We start from the raw sequence: 21,583 nt of genomic DNA, 5'->3' as shown, positions 1-21,583 counted from the left end.
CAGTGGGCATTGAGAATCTCATTTTAGAGACATTTTAAAAGATCCACCAGACCAGTTTCTCAAAGACATTTAAGACCGTCTACTAGGTACTTGTTAAATTAGACGATGGTCTTACCTAATGTATGACTCAAGCAATAGGCACTATAATCCACACCTTGCTACCAAAACATCCCGTTTTTTCTTGAATTTTTCTGACAGCCAAGTATGGTGAAACATATAGAACAACTACTTGTTTTAAACTTGGATTCAGTTGGGTCGAGTTGCCCCAATTAACTTGCCCGATGCAACGATGATGTGCTAGACCGATACTCAGTTGTATAGTCAAGCAACATCCATTGTGTGTGACTATCGATCGTTCAGTAAGTAGAGCCGTGGCTTGCCATGCGGTTCAACTCTTCCTGAAGATAAGAAGGGCATAATTCTGACACACGGATTTTAGATTATGTATACGCCGGATTGCTTGGAACATGTAAGGACAACTAAGGATTACCTGAAACTACCTCACCGATCCATGTTGAGTCAAGGCACTGAGTTAAAAGTAATTTTTATGACGCCACGGAAAGAAGACATCCACCTGCGGATTCAATTCAACTGGTGAAACTAACAAAACTACAAAGACTGTTGGCATAAGACATCGTGCGTGGTACATGCACCAACTTATACAGCAGATGCGACATGTAAACTAGACGAAGATGAGACAAGGCCCCTGGATGAATCTCAGCTATATAGACAGTGAAATATACTGACATAAATCGCATCACTAGGAAGTTCCAATGAATTAACGTGACCAAATTCCACTTTGACCATGAAGAGAAAAGACTGACCACATTAGTCGAGCTCGTAGTGATTTGGAGTGCGATTCTCACAATAAGGAAAACTTTGTGACGGTTTTAGAAGACAGGAAGACAACCAAGTCATAAATCAGTACATTGAATCACGTCCTGTTATTTTGATTCCAGAAGAGGCGAGTAGATCCTTCGGCATAAAGATGCAGATGTATGCATGACAACCCCCACCAAAATATGGTCATCACTTCGTAACAGCACGACCAGTACTCTTCTCGCTGACTCCGACATATAGTTCTTGAGGCATAATAGTAGGATGGGCTTCTCAGGATTGTCGCGTACACTGCATCAATTGAAGCCAACTAATGTTCAGGGCTAGGCGAAAGTTGAAGTTAAATCTTGCTCAAACACACACCTGAAAAATGTGCTGAAGTCCTAACTGGCAAACCTAGTTTCTTTGACCATCTGTCAAGGGTATGTGTAATGGTACTTTGCACCCTTCTGGCTCGTTCTTTGCAGAATAATTCTGGTCCAGTACAAGTTCCTGATGTATCCCAGTAAGGGGCCTTGTTGTCAGCTCTCTACTTTCCACAGTTGTCGGGAAAATGAGATGTTTGATAGAGTATTTTTTGTTTAGTTTACTATAGTGCAATAGTCTGTCTCCCGTCGACGTTGAGCAATCACAATCATAGCCAGTCACGTGAAATTTTGTTCTGTGCTAGGTTCTTTCGGGTTATGCTTGTTTGCTTACCAACCAAACGACGGTTGTTGAGAACACTTTTCTGTGTTGTTGAACTGGATCAAGACGCTCAGCCTAATGGCCTGTCATATCATATCCATGAGCAAAGAATGTTACCATGACCTATCAGTGACCGTCATTGGAACCTTCGAAACCACGTAAAAATAGGTTTAGTTGCTTATGGCTTCGAAGATGGACAAATTTCTAGTGACAAAGTTCCCGGAATAGTGGTGTGATCATACCATGAAGGAAGTTAGTGGATGATCTTACGGAAATGCTTGAATTCTCATTGATGTAAGCTGTTAGAATCATTTATTTCCACTGTCATTTTACTGTATTTTTGCTTCATTGATAAATCAGCAAACGCGACGAAGAATTTTTCGGAACGAAAACTGAGCAATCACGCCTTCTGCCAGCAGATGGCAATCGCGTAGGCAACCGCCTTTATAGGGGTGAGAAATTTCGAACTTACACCAACTGTGAACAGATGCACGGACGGAAAGTGATGTTTCGTATGTGTCTGCCCTTGTGTGCTTATCACGCACCAATACCGGCTGTGGTCCTCTCAAGGTCATAATCTCCTAACCATGCACGTTGCCATTGATCAATTGCCCAGCTGCACCCGGATGTTTGATAATCTTGTCCTTGCAGCCGATGTGGACAGACAGGCAACCAGCGGTCTGTTAACACTCAGAGCGATCATACAGTCCTGCCAAGTCAAACTATAGTTGGTAACAGACCATGGTCTCCCAGCTGCACACAATACGTTTAGCTAGAGAAGATACTTCTGTGCCATGGGGATTTCGTCTGGAAGGTGGAACAGATATCGGTCATGCAATCAACATTCAGCATGTCGTCCCAGGAAGCGTAGCGGACTGCGGTGGGCTCAGAGCCGGAGATGTTGTTGTACGCCTGAACCGATCAGAAGCCAAATGGATGCGACACGACGATGCCAAAATGGAGATTATTCGTTCAGGAAATGATTTGGAAATGATGGTTCAGCGTAGTGCGGTGCATGTGGTCCAAGCCTCAGCACCGGTCACTATGCTGCCAAACAATTCATGGAATAAATCATCTCCAACACAGACAGTCAAATCAGGCACAGTGTGGCAGCCAAAATTAATTCATTCGCCTCAGCCATTAAGAAACGCCAGTGGTTTGGATACTCGCACAAGTCTGGAGGCCACAAATCATGATGATGGTCAGGGAATTGGTGTAAGTCACAATGTATCCCCGTTACCTTTTGGACACTCGCCCCCAGCTCCGGGACAAGCACTTGTAGCAAAGGGAGTGGATGGCCGTTTTCGTCAAATCAAACACTCGAGTTACAACTCGCCCATGGGGTTGTATCATAAGAGCAATCTGGATGAAACTTTTGAACGAACTGTTGGCGCCTTCTCCGGACCCGGCAGTCAGCCCTCTCCATCTCGGCCTGCAGGTGGTGCGATGGCGAGGACTGACAGTGGAGTCAAATCTTGTGGTTCGTGTGGCGGTTACATTCGTGATGTGTTTGTCAAAGTTCAGGGAAGAGTTCCAATGCACCCAGAATGTTTGAAGTGTTGTAAATGTGGCGTTGGCCTACGCAATGTGGGATACTTTTACATTAACGAACAACTCTATTGTGAGCGGCATGCGAAACAAGCCGCCCCACCACCCGAACCTGGTATGAAACCAGTTGTTGTATACAAGTGATGTGCGTCGTCCAGACCATCAAGACGTATGTGTCACAACGACATCGGTTTCGCGTACAATTTTATCGCAGATTTGCAATTTATGTCTCGCCTGGTTCATATTGTTGTGCCTGGGCTACAGAAACCACTCTGTTCTATTTTGGTTTGTGTGAGTCATGACCTTAGCATCCGGACGATCAGTTGACATTATTCCCTTATTGCATTTTACCCACTTCGGTGAGTCACGCGTACTAAACGCACTGTAATCGTGTACCCTCAGTGGACTGTGAAATCCCCAAACTTTAGCCATGTGGAAGTGCTCAACTGGATTCGAGTTGTTTTTCTGTAAAGTCAGAAGTCGTACAACACTCAGTTCGCATTCATCAAGTGATTTAAAGAAAAAACCCATTGCGTCTACCCATTTTCGTTTTTCTGTTGCTGCTGACCGAAAGCCCTATAAGTTAAACTAAATTCTTTAGCTAACAAGGCGTCGTTCACAGGTCAGTTGGAACGCTGATTGTATCCCATCTCTTCCCAGTTAGAGGCATGAAGTTAGTCCCATAGCGCCGCGTTAAGCAACATTGGGCTGAAGTGACATATCTCCGTTGGGGTCATCACAAACCTTGTCCAGAAACAAGGTTGAAAACTGTATAAGTCTACTGGTCCGGCAACCAACCCAAATTTCCTTATGAATTATGATATGAATGCTTTCTGCGAAAGCTCAGTTATGGACCAGTTGTGCAACTTATTTTTCTCAAATTAAAGTGTGCAATACATTACAAAATCCAAAGTGGTCAACCATTTCAACGATCCAACTTCACAGTTTGCAACTGCGGTTCAAATTTATCAGTCCCATGCTGGGAAATAGAGATGGAACTGGTCAATTTAAGCCAGTGCACAAGCCCCCTGTCATTCTAATGTTACTACCTAGGTAGCTTGATAACAATACTGAGAACTAGATAAGTCTTAAAAACTTTAATCCAGTTATTAACACGTTCTGATTAGTCCTCATCGAACGGACATGAAGAATTCTGGGCACTAAGAGAATGCTGGTGACTGCCAGCTTTGTACTCAACAGACTTTGGCACCGTAAACAATTTTTATTATGGTAGTAGATCCAGACAGAGTAGCCAAGTGGCATAATTCTTCCCAAAGCATGAAGAAACAAAACCTTTTAAGTAGACTAGTGAAGAAATGAGTGAATGTAACATGAGGATCTCTGAGGAGGAAGGTGCGGACAGCAAGAATTTCAGGTGAAGAGTAATTTCGTTAGGGACTCTCGACGGTATCCGTATATTCAGAGCGTAAATCCCACGATGTCTTGTTTTTGGTTCCTCCTAAGATAGAACTCTAGTGCCAGAGGATTTCGGTTGGGGTTCCTTTGAATTTACTTCGAACACAGTGGGTGCTGTACAAATCCTTTGTAAATATGATTTAAAGCAATAGAAAAAATAAAGTGCTAAACGATGCGTGCTTCGCTTGCCCCTAAAAAATAAGGTATCATTCGCCCAAGTAGATGTCTTTTCCCACATTAGCAGCCAGGAACGGTGGACTGTCAAGCTGACTTCTTAAGTACAGTTTCTGAAGATTCTTACGACAGCACTAACAAACAACATGTTCAATCAATATCTTAATTTTTATTGAAGTGAGCAGTGGTCAATAAACGTACGGGAACTGAAAATGTAGGAGCCCCTAGTCCCGTGCCGCGCGAAAAAACTGGATCTAACGTGTTCTGAAGAATGTACCACAGTTTACATGCATCTGATTGAGCTAACAATATAAAAGTTTACTTCGTCGGGTCTAAAGTTAGCGTTAAACAATTTTCGCCACCCATCAGTTGTGTACGGTATCACCTGCGTTGCATTCTGTGGATCGTAACACAGTGGAAGTTCTTGAAGATGCCAACTAACTTGAATAAGATGCAGTTGTTTGAAAAAGTTTTAGCTGTTCGTGATTCGACAACTTCCTTCTAAGGACTAGGTAGTGCACTTTATACAGTCAAGCGAGTTCCATCTAGGAACGTTACCGTAGTGACAAGTCAGTAAAGAACCAGCAATTCGATCTTCGAATTATTATATCAGAACCCAAAGCATCATGCTCCACGTGCTAGGCCAAAGCGGGCATGCATTTCAACCTCCTGTCAATGGTCTCTACTATTGTTTTGGATTTTGTCCACTCTCTGAAACACGAACTATAGAAATTGATCATGCATCATCGTGTGTGCACAGTTTAGAAAGAGCTATGGTGAAGTTTTGCTCAACACACTCCGGCATTCTTACGGATGGTCCGTACTGTCTTCCTTTTTTGTGAAAAAGTGTGCGGCTCATTCAAACGTCGCACGGTGTGTACCTCTAAACAATCCGAACACTAATAGATCTCCAGTGTGTACACTGATACATAGTGTTGCGTGCACATTCTCATGATCACATAAACGAGGTCAGCCAACGTTTTCAAACCCAATGTAGCTCAGCTCCATTGCTGAGCGACTGCGAGGGCTCTTTGCATAACACGACGGCTATTTGCAGGTTTACGATATCTGAAAGATGCTCGACCCCTCACTCATTGTGCTAGCGAGACCCATTTGAAACGATTGATGCTTTTCTATGTGGCACAACAACATTATCTGAACTAATTACACCGAGAACTGAAGAAGCGATAGCATCAAGCACCCAATTTGAGCCGGACCTGTTTAGCGCTAGGTGAGTGGGTACGGACAGTTTTACTATGTGGATGGCGCAGCCATGAGGGCACTTAGACGGCGCTTTGGTTGGACACAAACATCTGTAAGGTGCGGCAACTTTTGTGGCTTCTGGTAAAAATATCGATACACGGACGAGGCAGGCAACAGGGGCATCGCATTCCTGTGGGAGAACTTATTTCCTTTGAACTTTGCCCATGAGGCTGATTAAATGTTCAAGAGGAATATACATAGAAATTCCCAACAGTTAAATTAAACGATATGCATCACACTATCACGCCGGAATGGGCGAGATGGCTCAGGTGCTTAGAGCGCGAATTTACTGACCGGAAGGTCCGTGGTTCGAACCCAACCTCTGCCTCTCGATTTCCTCTGTCTAGGCTTTGGGCAACCTGGCAGTATCCCAGCCCTCGTCCTTACTTCGGGTGGCATGGCAGCTAGGCACCGGAAGGGTGTTACAGCTGAACGATAAATTAAAATAAAAAAATCATGCCGGAATGCTGAATTTGGAGACGCCATAATCCGACTCAACTGTAGTAACTGCAGTGGAATAATATTGGAAGGTTACCAAGTTTTCCGCGTTGGTTTTCAGAACACAAAGATTCATTTTCCACGCTGTTGACCGACCTGTTAAATTTGAAAAGCGTGGCTTGCACAGATAGGTTTGAATCAAGATGCAAGCCATTCGTTTACACGCGTTCTCACTTCAGACATAACTCTGAGTTGATTGTATCTGCGGTATCATTATTTCATTTTCAGACAACGGTTTTCTTCGTTGGTCTCTTATTGATATTCTCGGTGGTTTCAACCTACAAGCCTCTACCGCAAAACCATAGCTGGTAGGAACAAATCCAACCAATACTGCTTTGTTTCAACAGGATTTGGCTCCACCATCTTGGTTCTGAAAACTAAACATATAGGAAAGAGATATACAAAATCGGTGGATCAGCAGGAGAGGGTACTTTACCTGACCGAAATCAAGCCCAATGGACTGCTTCCGTTAAAAAAACATTTGAAGCAACTCAACTGCTGTAACAGACCAAGAAGACTTCACGCACTTTCATAAAAAAACCCAAATGAGAGTTATAAAGTCATCCAAACGATTTTGAGAGGAACGATACAGAAATGATGATGGCGTATGATCTTGTGCTGGCAAAATGCTGAAGGGTACGCTAAATACATAATTCGCTGAAATTATGCAGATATCATTATTGTCTGTCATAAGAACAAAAATCTCGGAACAAAACCTCTGTCTACTGAATTTACAAAAATTCCGAAACTGTAAGAATTCATAAGGTCATGTCGCATGCTGAGAAATTGGGGAAGACCTATAAGGCCACTTTAATGATCCAAAGTTACGATTTAGGCCAGGACCTGTGTCCAACAAACTGCATGAACCACACGTCGTGAATAAATCTTGCCGTTTAGTTAGTTTGTTCGCCTCCAATGACTTATTCTGCTTGTAATTGAGACATTGGTTGTCGATTATTAATGACCAAGAATGTGGACGCTGCGCACATGACCCTATGCACCGCGGCTGTCAATTGTAAATGATTCGCAGTTATCTTGTGGATGAACGAAGTGGCCTTATGGGCCTCCCGCAATTCCTCAGCAGGCGTACCAATTCGATACTGAACGTAAATTCAGTGAACAGAACTCCTTTGGGTTTCGAAAACTGAGTGTCCCATGTTGAATGGGGATAGCGTTTCACAAACTTTATGTGACACAATCGAAAGCCAATGCATGAATATAAAATCCGAAGTTTCCCATGATCTAGGCTATGATGGGGCCCATTTCTGGTGAGTTTAAATTGGGATGCTTAAAACACAGTTGACAATGAAAATTTGATCTCACCGCTGACCTATCGAGTGGTGGGCACACTTCTGGTATCTCTTCGGCAAACACGAATATATGTATAGGAAATAACAGAACCCATAAGGCTTTAATGCGCTGCATATTGAGGGGTCGTTGTCTGTCTAGTCAGCATCTGGCGGAGCTGAAGCTCTCAGCAGATTTCGAGCATCCAGTGGTTGCTTTCAGGGATTTGGCCTTTCTTGTTATTGTACTCGTATGATGAGTATCTATGGTCTTACGAATAAGAAGAATGACTTTGACCAATTTTTTGGACTATTGGACAGCTAAGGTGATCTAACAAAGTTCAGTCATCTGCTGTTTGTTCATTTCGGTTGTTCTCGTCTGGAGCACGTCATCCAAGCTTTTGTGTTGCCTGACGTGTTATGCTATCTAAGTATACAGCTATATAGTTCTTACCGTCGGTAAAAATCCGTTAAGACAGGAGTATTCTATAGTTTGTGGGCCGCTAAGTAACTTGAGTGGTATTGTTTTAGAGGCGAATGGTTCTTACACGCTATAGTAACGTATGTACAAACAATAGTGCGTTCTGGGTGAGCCTATGAGAGTAGAAGCACACTTTCGGATCTTCAACTTGAAAGTCCGAAAAAAAACTAGAAGACGATCATTTTACGTAGCACCTGCCGTTAGATATCGAAGGTGAGTTTTTCAGAATATTTGGTTGGTTTTCCGAAAAACATCGGTGGTTGCCTGATTCGGGTGTACCTCTATGGTTTTCCTATCCTAGTTTCACAATACTGACTTCAAGAAACTGCTAACAACCCAATGTTCAGTTGTCTGATACACAGTTTATTCGTTGCACCAGCACAAACGTTAGCTGCCATACATTGAACTTGTAGATACTATGACGCAACAGAGGTGAACGGAGCGAAGATCGTGGGTTGTAGTTCATTTCACATGATTGAGAACGTAGCATCTAAACGTATTTCACGAAACGCTCCGCGCATACAACAGTGGCACGTGAAATTCAGTAAGCAAGGTTATGCCTTTAATCCAAATTTTCTCACACGATGTGCGGTTTTGTACCGAAACTCGGTGAAGAGCTTTCGGATCAAATGACTGGTTATTCTTCAAAGAACCTTCGCAAAGTGGACACGGTTTGACCTAAGCTCATTTTAGAAGAGAGAGTTTAAAAGAGTTCTAGTATCTCAGGTTGTTGGAGTGCGTCCGAATGGAAACCGAGTGTTTGTGCCGACGCACTCGGTGAATGCTAGACAAGTAATAAATTACTAGAGTCGAATATACATTCGACAAACCACCGTCACTTTTTTTTTTTGGGGGGGATATTCTATTTTGGTAGTATGAATATTTTTTTTTTGGGGGGGGGGATATTCTATTTGGTAGTATGAATACAGCGCGGTCGTGTAAAACGCAAGGTTTGTCATTGAGTGGAATTATGTTTTTGTCTCAGAACGGCCACCAGTAGTTAGTATAGTTCAAATACACGTCTCTGCCTGTTTGAACTAATGACAGTCCCCATTTTACTCTTTAAAATAGTTTTCTACCGATCCGCCTTCGTGTACGTCTGATGAAAAACTGGAAGAATGTACGTGCCTAACAGACTTTCGATTGATTGGACTTTGCACTAGCGAGGGGTAGCGCCCACTCAAAATATGTCTAAAAATAACAAACTCGCTTCTGTGGGATAGCGGTAAGTTTTTGTTAATCGAATTCAAGACAATTCAGGACCGTCGCAAAATGCTCAATACTAATAAAAATAGAACCAGCAACAAGAAGTTAATCGAGCGTGCACACAATGAATTGTGTAGGCTTCGGAGGGCTGCCTACCGTAAAGCGTCATACCGGTCTGTACAGATACCCTCCGAGCTAAAAATTGTGTACTAAGCAATTCTGCGTTTTCTAGTAATCAGCGGGCAAAACTGCATTTTGATACGTGTATTCACATAAAAGTTGAACCGTGCTGTAAAGACGAATAATGGTGAATAGCAAGTCTACGTCGACGCAGAACGTATTCGATATCAGCAAGCTCAAAGCAGTCCATGAAAACTGAGAGGATAAACATCTGTGGAGAAGTTACAAAACATCTACAAACCAACATGAAACTTTCTGGTAGTCACCATCGTTCACATAGAACTAATCATAAAGTATTGTGTTCTGGATGCCTTTCATACGTCGGATTACTGTATATGGTGGCTTCACATGTTGACATTTGGCCTCCAAAGTAGTAGTATCGCATTTCATAAGAGGTTTTGCTGAAGATTTGCCTTTCAGAGGGAAGCTGCTTATTAAGGCGCTTGTGTATTTTGAACTTCTAAATGGATCTTCGCTAGGCAAATTTCATTTTTTTGTTTTCACTTTGTTACATTTTGTTATTAGTCTGTCAATGACCCACGGTAAGACAACTTTCGATACTAGTGGGAAGTTTGCTTGACTCATTGGAACCGTATCGAAGATTTCCGCACCACCTCTGTGAGACTTTACATCTTGCTGTTTTAATTACCGTATTTCCGTACATACCCATGACGGAAATAGTCGCGCATCGTAACAAATCCCCGTCATGGCTGTCAACATTTGTCCTCTTTATGACACATCCGAACTCGAATGAGACTCACAAAATGAGAAAACTTAGGTTGAGATAATGAAATTTCGGATTTTATGGTAAAGAATGAGAACTCAGTAGCCAGTGTGTTACAGGCACTGTTTGACCCGTAATTCAGTCTCTTTCTGTTCAGTTTCTGTTGCAGATTTAGCATACGCCGGAGTACGGTACTCTGCACGTACCCCACTTGAATCACCTTTGATTTCGATCCTTGTCAGGAACTGATGTGTCGAGAAGTCTATCAACAGCTTATTCACAATCACAGTCGATGAGTAGATCTTTGTCGACGGTGCGGAGAAAATCCTTTGTTGGTGCAGTCACAGCATCTTTCCCTTCAGTCATAAATGTAACTTGCTCGACTGGACTGCAATCCTGTCACTGGGCTCGAAGAATATTCCAATGTGCAAGAATGTCCAAGGCGCACAAATTCGAATTCCTATACTCACTGTGTATTTTGGAGTCTGAAACATAAAATAATATCGAAAATAGCTAATTTCGAAGTGACCCCGAAGCTTTAAACTGGCCTTGAACCTTGTGACGTGAAGGGATAGGCTCATTATACCTACTGGAACGGACGGCATAACTGTCTCCAACCAAGCCGGGTGACTCACTAGCGTGGGTACAATACTGAGGGACGAATAAATGTAGGGACAATGGTTCTTCTTTAAAAAAAGCATAGTATCAAGTTGTAGTATGATTGTCTACTCAGTAAGTCTTTACAAAATGCAAACCGGCGCACAATAGTGAACGATGTTTCTTCGATTTTTTGTATGTGCTTACCCACAGATTGGATTTGCTTGAGAAACAAGTGAGACACCTGACAAGAATCGTTTTATCCGGTAAAATGCTTATCTTAGCGTTGTTTTTAGGGCTACAAAGTTAGAAGTACCGAAGAAAACAGGGCCATACTGACGAACGAGACAAAATTCCTTCTGATTTTGTGTGGATTAAACCACCAAATGTTCCGTCAGTCTGTTCCTAAACGATTGGTCATGGACCATGGTTTTCATGATAATAGGAAAATAGTCATTTTAAACTGTCTCGATGGAGCTGTCTTACGTTTCGCCAGGCAAGCGAGACGTAAGTAGTGCAGTCACAGACACTCGGTTTATACTAAGCTTATCACCAATTAACGCATTCTCTTTGGTGGACACGTTTTCTGGTATGCGTTTTACTATTGGTTCACGCTAGAAAGGAATGAAAAGTGAGACTTTTCCGACGAACGGCCTCTCTTTCACAATAGCTTGTATCAAAGAAATAGTAGTTGTTTTCATTCAGCGGTTTACACGACTCGGATTTCTGTGCTTTTTGAAAATGTTGCGGACAACATTAAAATAAACTATCCTTGAAGACGTACCTTGGCAACAGTGTAAATTTTTCTCGCTTGGCCTGCTAACAAGTTCTGATACAAATGAGAAGGCACGTGAAATTACCAGTTTACGGGCCCCAAGACTAAACCGGATTCAAACCAGAAAAATTCCGATGTTACTTTCGGTGCAGCTGTTTATCACTATCTGAGCGCACTTCGCAGTTTGTATCAGGGTTTCCTTTTGTCTTTTTGATGTTGGAATTTTGCACGCGATGCAAATAAACTTCCAGGTCATTCTCGAACTAGAAAACAACCCTACCAGCAGGTGTAGTTCAATCAAATGGAATTTAATCCGGCGCTTTTGAGTGACATGCACGTACACGCGGACCATAATCTTGGAAGTAAAGCTGAAATAAAGAACTACGAAAAACAGTGGAAACTAGGCATACGGAAAGTCCTAACTGAAAAGCAAGATCTAGCTTTGTCCATTCTCCACCTGTACCAACACTCACTTGAGTTCCTGCATAGTTAATATGCTGAAACTTCTGAAGTTTGATCATGACTGAACCATTTACCTTTCGAGCAAAACCAAAGAGAGCGAATAAAGAAAAAACGTCCCACGCCGGCTTTTCCTTGCGAGTAAATCACCTGCATTGGTAAAAAGGACGTGAACAAGTAGAGTCGAGACTAACAGTGTGTGTTGCTTTCTGGATTTGCTCCGTTGAAGGTTTCAAAAACGAATTTTTCGAGCCAAATGCTCTAATTAGTTGTCATCAACTTCTCCCCGCCGGATGGTTTGGACTGCTTGTGAGACTCATTTTTGTCTTTGGAGAAATGTGATCCTGCTATTATATAAGGAGGTATTCACTGGTATTGGTTGTAATGTACAGCACTTCTTCAGAATGTTTTTTCCCAATGAAAACTATATGCAGACTGCGGTCAACATTTTCGGACAAATTAGGGCTTTGGGAAGAGCTCATAATGGAATATCCGTTTGGGTCAGAAGTGACGAAGAAGTATGAGTTCCAAAAACATATTGTGAAATTCCAGATACTTATTGAGAACGTAAACCTGTGTTATAATTCGATTACACGGCTACCTAGAAGTATTGTGTGGCGTAATGGGTTATCCGCCTTTTGCCCTAGGGAATCCCAACAACGGTTCTATTGCCTATATATGTCTGGCTACATGGAGACATATTTTTTAAAAACCACGGTTGTCAAAGGGCAAGTGAACTGAAAATGGGGACCACTTCAAATAGTCCTGCGGTTGACTGTAAGTTCCAGCTGTTGTCAAGAATTAATCTGTCCTTTGCGTTCCTCAACGTTAATCGGAACAGAATCTTTCCAGATCCTTATAGTTTTAAGATTTCCTGATTAATCTATATATCTCCAATTTTGTATTTATAGGTAATGGTCTGCATAGGCAAATATGATCGCTGAGGGTCTTTCGGGACTCAATAAATGGTAAGCATTTGCATTGTGAAACAAATCGGATGTCTTATGTGATCTTCTATTTTCAGCGCGGTTTGAAATGTAAGACAGAAAAAGAGAGATACCGTACAACATTACCCATAAACAGCGTTACTAATTTTTACTCGGTTTTTATTACCTCTTTCCGGAAGGAGCCGTTTTTTAAATAAACTACAATTTGGTCCGGGAGGTCTTAGTGTAATCCGCCGAAGAAACAGACAAATGGATCTCATATTTTGGCACAGATCTCAAAGACTGCATTGGCAGTGTGTATGGTTACTCCAGATTCTTTGACTGGGATCAACCAATCTTTAACTACAACACGGGACTATTATTTCGGTGCCTGTTCTACGAGCGCATGTACTAATTTATTGCCTTGTAACTAACTGCTTCCGGTTGTTTCACCTGGTTTGCCTACTAGTCTGAATTTTTCTCTCATTTTCAACGTTGACTGGTTCGAGCGGCTTGATGTCTGTCGTACATGTAAAAGGAAATCCGAGGGATCCGTAGAGTGGTATATGTTATGTGCAGGTTAGTAATACGGTTCCTTCTTATGCCGACAATCAATGGGCGAGGCGGTCAGAATCCCTAGGTTTGGGAAACATGATCTTGGTCCTTCTGTTTAATACTTTCGTCAGGGCGTTTTGTCTGAAACTCAAATGGCTGGCAAGGGAAGTAAGACAAATGGCTACAAGTGCCAGAGAACATCCCCTTGTCTGTTTCGATGGCTTCCTTTATCATGGCGCTTCTTTCAACGCAGATGTTTTCTGTCGGTACGTTACAGCCGTTTAGATGTGACCCTAGCAGAATAAGTTTCGTGCCAGTATTCAAGTACTATTAGTATTATTATTCAAGTTTTGGTATGACCCAGGGCTTCTATCTAATCTACTTATTCGCGACCTCACATAGGTAACAATGTCATTACGAGAAGGGGCCATCTCATGTGTCTCCTTTCCAATATAAAGTAGTCATGATCATTGTCTTAGCCAGTCACTACGCATTAAATGAACAACTCTGGCTTAGTTAACAGTGAAAAGTTAGGTTTACCTAGCAAACGGGTGGTGTCTATATGAGTCAACATACTAAAAAGCTTCCGGTTGTGCTGATTGTATACACCCAATTAATGAACGTCCTCTAAAAAGCTGCAGACAGACTGAGGCAAATATCAACGTTCAAACGATCAACAGACATCGCCCATTTACGTCCCCTAGGTGGTTATACAACTTTTTGAGATTATCGTAAGCGGCACAAGAAAGGAGACCCTTCCTGGAAAATGTATCCACTGGCTACATAGTTTACTCCCATGAAGCCTATTCTCATTTTCGCGGAACAGTGGTTCCCTATGGAGTGACGCTTTCACTTACTGTGTATCATTGTCTGAAAATGATTCGGTCAATAGACTTTAAAGTAAAATGGAGGCGATTGTCTGATAAGGACAATATTAAGACGTATCACCTTGAGGTGCAAATTTAGAAGCGAAATTTATTTACTTTCTCATTAATTTATCCACTCTGTCGCTAAGTCGGAAGCAACAGGTGCATGTCTCGTAAACGTAAAGTATGTAATCGCTTGTCATGTTCCAACCAACGTTTCGTTTAACCATCTCACTTTTCCGCCACAACTATGCCAAGGCTTCGTAGCCACCGAGTATCAACTCACGTGAAAAATCCTGGTGCGTTGGATCATTCATCATCGAGGAAGCAACAGGTGCATGTCTCGTAAACGTAAAGTATGTAATCGCTTGTCATGTTCCAACCAACGTTTCGTTTAACCATCTCACTTTTCCGCCACAACTATGCCAAGGCTTCGTAGCCACCGAGTATCAACTCACGTGAAAAATCCTGGTGCGTTGGATCATCATCATCATCATCGACAGCATGACATCAGTTTTCAAAACCGATGCTTCACTGCCGTACGTTGGTGCGTTGGAAATTTAAGTTACCAGCTTCTTTGGTATGGTAATGAGTTCGCTGAGCACAGGCCATTTATTCGGTTTTTATTTTTGAGTTTACAAGAACACTTATCGGACAACAACACGAACATAATTCACTGCATCCCTTCCCATCCATGGAAAGCGCGTTGTCACTTGTAAACAGTGCCAAAGGATGGAAGAGAAGCAATAGAAATAACCTCGCATTGGGAGGTGCTTTTCCTTCCATTTGATTCTGTGATCAACACGGTTACAGGCTATCAGACACGAAATTGAAAGTCTAAGTTATACGAAGTTTTAAAAAGGTTAGCATTCTTGAATTTCTACCGAAACCTTACTGGACTCAGTTTTATTACTAAACGATAATAAGCAAAAACTGTGAAGCGGTTAAATAATTTCCATTTCAACTTGCCTCCAGATACTGGGATGGTGGTTTGAACCACTTGACAAAATATAACTCACGCGTTCCACAGGTGAAAGGAAGAAGGCCTTCGCTTCTGAGCTATTTATTAGAGAATGCCAACTGGACAGTTGCAGACTATTGGGCAGGGAAGAAAAACTCTCATGTACATCTTGTTTACAAGAACTGAATATCCATCCTCTCTTTGAACGCGTCTTTCTAAACTTTTCTGGATATTCACTGCCTGTTGCCCAAATCCAAGAAAATGCTACAAATTGACTCCAAAAATTCCGTAATAGATCTAATTTTTCAAGAGACACAAAGCGGATTTAGAGAAAACATTGCTACAAATTGACTCCAAAAATTCCGTAATAGATCTAATTTTTCAAGAGACACAAAGCGGATTTACGAGAAAACATACTAATTGCGTGATCTCCCATCAGTAGTATCACCGTTACGCCGGTAGTAAATCTTTACACCTTTAGTAACTATATACTCCAGGCGTGGTCAGCTCAATTTTCTCAGCAGCTGTGCCTATTCCTGTTTGTAACTAGGTGATTTGATAAATGCGGCAAAAATAAATATTGCCCCACAGTTTCTCCCTAAAGGATGCTACACTGTACCGTAATAAGAAACCCATGAACTGGAAAGACTTTTGTTTCTGCAGGCCTTTTATCTACCACAAGCAATTTTTCATGTTACTTCACAACCCACGACCTCGTGTTTGCAGCGCACATTCCCCTGGTTTGTTGGTAGCCTAGGTGGAAAAATGGATAAGTACTTCGTTGTTCCTGTAGAGTACCGTCCTTGTTCATGCCTTGATCTGAAGCACTCCACCCCAGCTATTACTTGTACACTCTTACTTTTCGGCAAGTGGCTTCATTCTACTCATCACTCCGCCGTTGTGGTACAGCTCCGTACTCCGCTCTCCTTCCTAGAGCTACTGGGAACTTCTGATTTTATTTTCATGCCTTATTAGTTGTCTAGCTCCAACTCATAAGGCATAAGGATGTCGTTCTTTTCCTGACAATATCAACTGATTCTTGAAACGCAGGCTCATTATCCTTTCCAGTTGATGGATTAGTTAGCGCAGCCCATGGTTTCTAGGTCAGTTATCTTCGACACTGCGTTCCAAAATCCACCACAAAGCACCTCTAACAAATACAACCAGTAGGATAGCAAACTAACCCATTCATACTTATCTGTATTGAACTGAGAGTAAAATCCATGCAGTTCGAAAACCATTCGCCATTCTAGCATGTTTATCTAACAACTAAACTCGCTTGCAACGATCGTTCGTTCGCAAATGATATGAGTTTACCCAGGAGAATATTTTGCCCATGCGCAACATGAATCCTTACCATATTCCACTAATTCACGAACATATAAAACGTTTTCAAATGGCATGAAAAATTATCTGCCTATCAGCAAAATGGAGAGCATTTTTCGTTTAAATGAATGGCTAACGTATCATGGTTGTTTCCTGCTGCAAATGCTGGCAAGCACACCAAAACTGTCGATGATGACGTAATGAAAGTTTGAAGAATTCGATTTGCAAATACTCAATTTATTTCTGCACACGACTGTGCTATTCAGTTCTCAGTGGATCATCTGAAGGATATTTCGATTCTCCAGAAAGCTAAATTAGGGATCGGAAAATGCAACCTGGTGTATAATTCAACAAAAGGATTTTGATGCTTTTTAGAAAGAATCAAGAATAAAGCCTGAATCGCAACTACGTGACATCATTCAGGAGTCCACGGAAACGTTGAATAGAAATCTCTTATGCAATTTGTCAACATATTTTCTGAATGGAGATTTCTGAGCAAAAAAGAAAGCAGACGAGTTACCATAGGCTTTAAATCATACAGTAACGAAGTGTATGCTCGATTCTAACTCCATTTGTTCTATAGATCGCAGGCCATAGGTAGACGTGAGTGATTTCTGCTACTCGCAAACTTTATTGCTTTTGAATGAGTTACGGTGATCTGGTTTCTTTCACCGATGATAGTTAAAGTGACGATATCTGCCCTACTAAATCAATCTTTGGGTAGCTAGGTGGCCATATTTCATATCGAAATCGTTTCTAGCCCTGGGATTGAGTTTTAGTCCAGAAATGTTACAATTCGCGCAACTTTCATCCAGGTTTTTCCAACCATACTTCCAGATAGTCCCCAGATATTTTATGCCGGATATTTTTCAATTTCTTTGCTAACACAGGTGTGATAACCACAATCTTTCGAGCAAACGGCCAGTCAGTTGGCCTGTAATCTGATTTTCGACAGCCAAAATATCGGGAGCATTATCTGCACTAATTTAATACATAGGCTCTGGTTTTCTTACATGGTCCATAGAAGTCCGGAGATGTAATCTAATTTAGTTGGACACAAATCACAAAGCAGACGTGACGCAACACACCTGGCCACTGAAGTCTAGACATCAGTGGGCCAAGTGTGAAAATTATGGACCATGGCTTCACCACTACCTACTAGGAGTGACTCATCGTCTTCCGATAGCGATTTTCTGTACCCACACTTCACTCCTCTGCTTAGAAACCAGCTGATTCAGTAGAATTTTTCACCCGAATCAATGGCGAATAAAGCCGAAACCATCTCCATTTGTCTACGATGCTGTCGTGCCACCCAATCAGAGTAGTAAATGGATACTGAGCCGATGAAAGGGGCACGCAAAAGAAGCTGGCCGATAGGATCTACGGGAGAAATAAATGCCAAACCAGCCTGACAAAATGCTTTCTTTCTTTCTGCTAATGATTTTTATTTTGTATCTGAGACACTGAAAAAAAGTCACACAGTTGACAGGTGAAGACGATGGTGTAAATCAGACAGCAAATTCAGACGCTGACACTTATGCATGACACCGTCGCCAGTCAGATCAACCTTTCCATCCCGGAACGGCACAACTAAGCTTTGGGACCGTGAAAAGATGTAAACTGTTCGGTGAACTACGTGCACCTTGTGTGAGTCAAATGACAGCTACTAGTAGATCAAGTAATTAGAGTTCCCTGGAAGCGTAGAGTTCATATGAGTTTATATGCACTACGTTGTTTGCTTTCCGTAACGAAACCCAAAAGCAGTTCACACATGCTGTTTTTCCGCGAGTCAAAACGTCATTTAAGTTGGAGAGTCACTCTGTAAGGCGCGTTTGCTTGACGATGAGCACCTTCTGTGGAGCCTGTCAAATTCTTTGAATGAATTCTTATCGAATGTTTCTGAGCCACTTTTTGGTCAAGTAAGTACCTTTGTGACGGTGGATACTACTGGTGAGGCGCGCGAGTAGCGTCTTCTCGTAAATCCACTTTGCGTCTCTTGAAGAGTGAGATCTATTACTGGATTTGTGGAGTCACTTTGGAGCATTTGCTTGCATTTGAGCAATAGTCAATGAATATCCAGGAAAGTTCAGGAAGACGCGTTCAATTAGAAGATGGATATTCAGTTTTGTAAACAAAGTGCTTATGAGATTTTTGCTCTCCTGTCCAGTAGTCCGTAATTGTTCAGCGAAGGTCTACTTCTTTTCACCTGTATTACCAGACATGCGACTAACATGGTGAAATCGAGAAAGGGCTTATAAGTTTTCCAGTATGCTTCACCAACACAAACCCAGTTATGACACTCTTTAGATAGTGGGCGTCTTATCTAGCCTTCCCAACTGTCAGAAAAGATGGCTTTAACCTGAACTTTATTTATTCTGTTCCGCATTTCCTGTGTGTTTGGGTCAGAAAGGAATGTATGAAAAAGATTTAGCACAAGTGAATAGTTGAAATCTAGCTCAGTGTTTGCTTTCGTTGTTTCATTTATTCAAAGCGAACTCATTCTAGAGCAGGGTCATGTGTCTAAAAACAAACAAACTTCCTAGGCCAAACCGTTACGATGGGGACTACTAAATGTATGCATTAGATGCTAATGTTGACTCTCCAGACAACACATTGAATTCGGATGCCTCCTTGACGAGTTCCTCCAAAAAACAGCACGCTCCAGAAGTACATTCAGCGACCCGTTGTAATGTGTTATGAATTCACCTGGCTTCATTGGAATTTCTCAAGAATACCGCAGCTTGACCTACGTGAATCGTCGATTAGAAAACAAATGAGCGGTGCAGACTTTTTTTGACTTTCTACGCAACAGTTCGACTTTCTAATAAACTCTCGAGTGAAAACAATTCTCATTTAGTGAACATAAACTGTAGTAACTGCAGTAACGATCACAACATTAGGACCTGTAGCCATATTTGTAAAAGTCATTGCCAATACACACATGGTAAACGAAAGATAAGTGGTAAGATTCTGCCCGTGCGGTACCGTCACTGCTGCATCAGGAAGCACAAAGCAACGTGCCAGGAACAGGCACGAGCGGCATATTGTTGCTTCGGCAAGGTTCAGAAGGAATGCCACGGTTGAGTAACCAGTAGGTTTCACTCCAGTCAACTTTTGAATTATTTCTCAACTCCAGTTGAAAGTGCCTATTTAATTAGTTCGTAGTTTGTTACCTAACAGCTGAGAGTGCCGTACCTTGGATCTCAAGGTAGGGAAGGCAAACTATGGATTGTCTAGCGTCATGCAGTGAGCGTTTTTCAACGTTCTTGTGACTGGCTGGCCGGCTTTCGAGACGGATGAGCTAGTCAGTGGAAGTTGATCTACGGGACATCTAGGCGTAGTAGGTGAACCAAAAGCGCTTTGTGTGAAGCCGACAGTAGTGCAAGCCACTGAAGCCGATTTGAACCCAATTGAATGGGACCGATGGGTGAACACAGAGAGTTATCAGCCGGCCTAGAAATGATGACATTAGCATGAAGATTGGCGTTGATTATTCCACACCTTGTCGATATTGTCATTATCAGTTTTCATTGGGTTCAGTGCCTTCTGGAGGAAGTCCATTGCTTTGCCGTTTAGATGAGAACGGATAGCCCCGCAGCTGAATAGTGGTCGGATGGTATTTCTTCAGGCCGATCGGTCGACCATTACGTTTTCTCAAGATATACGACCAAAATTATAGTTTATGAAATTACGTAAGGGCTGGCAAAATGGCGAAATCTCGGATGCAAATGAGTTTGACTATGCCAGTTTTCTGACCGTATGTGATTGTATCGATGTGGTTTAGTCATGGCACGAGCGGCGTCTAAAAAAATGTTTCTGGATCCAGAATTCTGGTAAGCAGATATTGACGTGGATGGCGAAAGCTTTCGTTGTACTCAACATCCGTTCGCTTGTCCCCCTCGCCCGCGTTAGTTATGATCATTTTAATGATTTTAAGTGTGGTAATATTCACACAATGTCCTGCATCTTCGGGATGAACACAGACAGAAATGTTCACTCATCTCACGAAGCCTTTCGCCAGCTAACAGGAAATAGGTCCGCGAATTCGTTTGAATAACGGTTTCGTGTTTTGGCTGACAGATACACCTCGGGGTGCCTTGGCGACACAAACTATCCTGCAACTGTTGTCGATTAAAGGATACATATTATGCTGACAGTTTCACAGAATCCTCATTTGTGAATTCCTAAACACAAAGGAAAGAAGTTGTCATCTCTTCGAAAATTCAAGTAGAAACATTGAATGCGAGCACAATAAATGTCTGCTATCAGTGTAGATCAACTGCCAAGTCTTTGCTGACTAAAAATACTGCGATGTTCCAGACGAAACAGATGGAGAACGGAACTGACAATCCACGGACCAGCTGTTTGTGTACTTATGTAGACAAACTATACACATATAAGATGTTTACCTACCTACCAACCTACCTATATATATATATATATATATATATATATATATATATATATATATCTTGAACACTTGACTCAAAAGTCACTGTGTAGAACCTACATTTTGAAAAGCTTATTTCCCATTCTCATCCTCCCAAACTACCATCCCCTACAAAAACAACCACCGAAGGTGCACAGCGCATAATGACGTCCAAAACCAGGTCGAGGATACTTAAACAGCGCGTCGTATACAGAATGTGTGCCGCGACAACATTCTGGAAATTCTGACGCCTTCTGGATGAGCCATTGGCAAACAGCGAATACTGGGTCATGATTAACTGTTGGATCCAGACTTCCGACCAATCAGAACTCGCCTCGAAGCCGGGCCGGCAGGCGAAAGAACTTGTGGCCAATTTGTGCGGGTTGGGT

The 21,583-nt window shown here is 42.1% G+C and overlaps 2 protein-coding genes across 2 annotated transcripts in view; both read left to right on the top strand.

Moving 5' to 3' along the window:
- Positions 1 to 2,265: 2,265 nt before the first annotated feature.
- T265_12695 (hypothetical protein) lies at positions 2,266 to 3,213 on the top strand (the record flags this gene model as incomplete). Its single annotated transcript, XM_009164958.1, has 1 exon — positions 2,266 to 3,213. A coding segment is annotated over one exon (948 nt), but the record flags the coding sequence as incomplete, so codon positions are not given.
- A 2-nt stretch (positions 3,214 to 3,215) lies between these two features.
- T265_01013 (hypothetical protein) overlaps positions 3,216 to 21,583 on the top strand; it is a gene marked incomplete at both ends in the record, with an annotated part of 25,533 nt that continues 7,165 nt past the window's right edge. Inside the window, one exon of the mRNA XM_009164928.1 lies at positions 3,216 to 3,241. Within this exon, the coding sequence (XP_009163192.1) occupies positions 3,216 to 3,241 (26 nt within the window). The remainder of the gene's footprint in view (positions 3,242 to 21,583) is intronic.

Source organism: Opisthorchis viverrini, assembly GCF_000715545.1.
Source record: "Opisthorchis viverrini unplaced genomic scaffold opera_v5_10, whole genome shotgun sequence".
Taxonomy (NCBI): Eukaryota; Metazoa; Platyhelminthes; class Trematoda; order Opisthorchiida; family Opisthorchiidae; genus Opisthorchis; species Opisthorchis viverrini.
The sequence above is the reverse complement of the archived record's forward strand: the minus strand, read 5'-3'. Positions and strand labels throughout refer to the sequence as shown.